Below are 2,348 nucleotides of genomic sequence, written 5' to 3' on the forward strand. Positions count from 1 at the left end.
TAGGAGTGGATGACACACAGCACTATCATAGTATTTGTTATAGGTATTGTTGTTAATGATGATGGAATCGTTGGAAAGAGTTTCGAATATGTTGTAGGAAAGAGATGTAATGACATCATGTGGTTGGTGGTGAAAGGACATTTGATGACGTTTTTCGCTGTTGCTATTTCAAATGCGAGCTCACACGCCAAGGTTCAAGTCGTTACGAAACTAAACTAATCTCTCAGATAAACAATGAGAGTGTTGTGAGTTGTTTTCTTTTTGTTTAGTTTTGCACCACGACATGCAACAATGAACCTGAATGTTTTGGCGGCTACTTTCCAATCATGAAATTGCAAAAGCCACAAAGATGCACAATGTTTGAAGTTGCGACACAGAGTTGACTGATAACATATTGCCATCACAGCCTAGTGGTGAACCATGTCTAAATAAGGTGGATTTTGGTTGCATTTTGATTAAAGTATTTTAGAAATTATTAGAAAGAAGTGAACCTTGATGGAGGAACTGAGTACAATTTATATTTGCTCTTGTAAACGTTTAGGATTCCGACTTTAGTTTACATTAGAAAAGTATGTGATTAGAAAATAAAGCCGATCACAATTTTCTTTCATCTTTCGCGTTTTATTTCTCCATTAAGGAAGTAACTAGAACTTCATAATTGGTAAAATTCCCAACTCCTCCAATTGTTTCAAATACGATGCTTGGAAACGAGTGTTTCAAATACGATCACTTTTTCAATCTCATCGTTAATGAACACAAGAATAGAAAACTTCCCAAAGTGATTTTAAAAAAAAACAAAGAAACCTTATAATATGATTAATCTAGAGTGTGAAGTTGCACCTCTCTTGAGAAAGTTCATGTATCTTGCCAATATTATGGTGGCAGGATATGTGGCTTGTTTCGCTCTATTCTTTCCTCAACAGGCACAATCTGAACTCTTCTATGGGAATTCACTTACTGATGATGGAAGTACCATAGCAGTAATGATTGTTGGATGTCATTGGATGGCCATTGTCATCATTTCAATGTTGGGATTGTTCTTTCCATTACAATGTTCCATCGTTTTCGTTCATCAATTGATTTATAAGAGTTTGTACTTGTTGTTGGTTGCCTTGCCTGCCATGTGGATGAAGAGAGAGGTGCCACAACCCATGACCACACTCTTTGCTATTTGGGTGTTGTTGTTGCCTTTGGTCATTCCATGGCATTACTTGTTTCACAGTGAAGATAATATTTCAGCAAAACCTGTTTCAACAAAACAAGAATAATAAACAAACAAACTGTAAAGTTCTTATGATTTCCATCGTAATCTCCTTTCTCTTCATTGAATAAGTTCCATCTATTCTTCTTGGATCAGTATGGAAACTTTTCCAAAGTAATAGAATGAGATTAAGAAACTTAAGCAATTCTTTGAGTTTTGTGAGTGCAGCAAAAACCCATTCCTTAGTCTTAAAACCAAAAAATGCGCAAGCTTACCCACACTGTATTAAAATCACATTCTTCTGCAGTGATTAATGCTCGCAAAGTGGTGCCCTCTATCATCAAATCATCATCAATAATTCTTACAGATAATAGTTTGAATGTTTCATGGCATCAATGGAAATGTTTTCATACAACAAGTCCTTGGCAAAATCAATCCTTCACACGGGACGGTTCTTCGGTTCTTGGGGGAAAGCCACCAACAGAGACACCAGACAATAAATCCATCATCACCCTAGCATTGAAAGACTTTGACACCTGGTCGGTTGCACAAGTATCTGCTGTGTTGATGTTGAGCAAACAGGAAGGGGGTATCGGTTTGTCCGAGGAGAAGATCAAACCACTCTATGATTCTGCTTTTGATGGACTGGCTCTGAGCTATATTTCAACAATAGATTAGAAGGAAAGAGTGAAATCAGTTGTATCGAACATACCATCAAGACAATGACAAACAGTAAGGACTTTGCTTCAGTGCCGAAAACTACTTGCACAACTGTTGTTGAATGGGTTGCCACCAAGTTGACACCTAAACCATATCGGTTGTGGAACACTCAAGAGTTAGATGATTTTCTTAGCAAACCAAAAGCCGAAGGAGGTGCTGGATTGAGTGATGAGTCCGTGGTCTACCTCCATCGTGCCAAAATCGACAACCTAACACTTGCCCGAATTGTTACTGTCATTAAGGAAGAAAGAATGAAAGGCCTTACAGAAGAAGAATGTATTGAGCTTGCCACAAAGATAATGACAAGCGATAAGGACTTTGCTTTAGTACCAGAATCTACTTGTAAAGCTGTCACTGAGTGGGTTGCTACCAAGTTGGCTCGAAAGGCTGATGAGAGAGGTACTTTCATTAACATACCCTCCGATTG

General features: G+C 38.0%; 2 protein-coding genes across 2 annotated transcripts in view; both read left to right on the forward strand.

Moving 5' to 3' along the window:
• Window positions 1-812: 812 nt before the first annotated feature.
• Window positions 813-1,268, forward strand: NAEGRDRAFT_76557 (uncharacterized protein; the record flags this gene model as incomplete). The annotated part of the gene is made up of 1 exon (XM_002668478.1): window positions 813-1,268. The coding sequence occupies one exon, from the start codon at window positions 813-815 to the stop codon at window positions 1,266-1,268; it is 456 nt and encodes a 151-aa protein (XP_002668524.1).
• A 655-nt stretch (window positions 1,269-1,923) lies between these two features.
• Window positions 1,924-2,348, forward strand: part of NAEGRDRAFT_76558 (uncharacterized protein) — a gene marked incomplete at both ends in the record, with an annotated part of 5,168 nt that continues 4,743 nt past the window's right edge. The window contains one exon of the mRNA XM_002668479.1: window positions 1,924-2,320. Coding sequence (XP_002668525.1) covers window positions 1,924-2,320 — 397 coding nt within the window. The remainder of the gene's footprint in view (window positions 2,321-2,348) is intronic.

This window comes from Naegleria gruberi (genome assembly GCF_000004985.1).
Source record: "Naegleria gruberi genomic scaffold NAEGRscaffold_195, whole genome shotgun sequence".
NCBI classification, from domain to species: Eukaryota; Heterolobosea; class Eutetramitea; order Acrasida; family Naegleriidae; genus Naegleria; species Naegleria gruberi.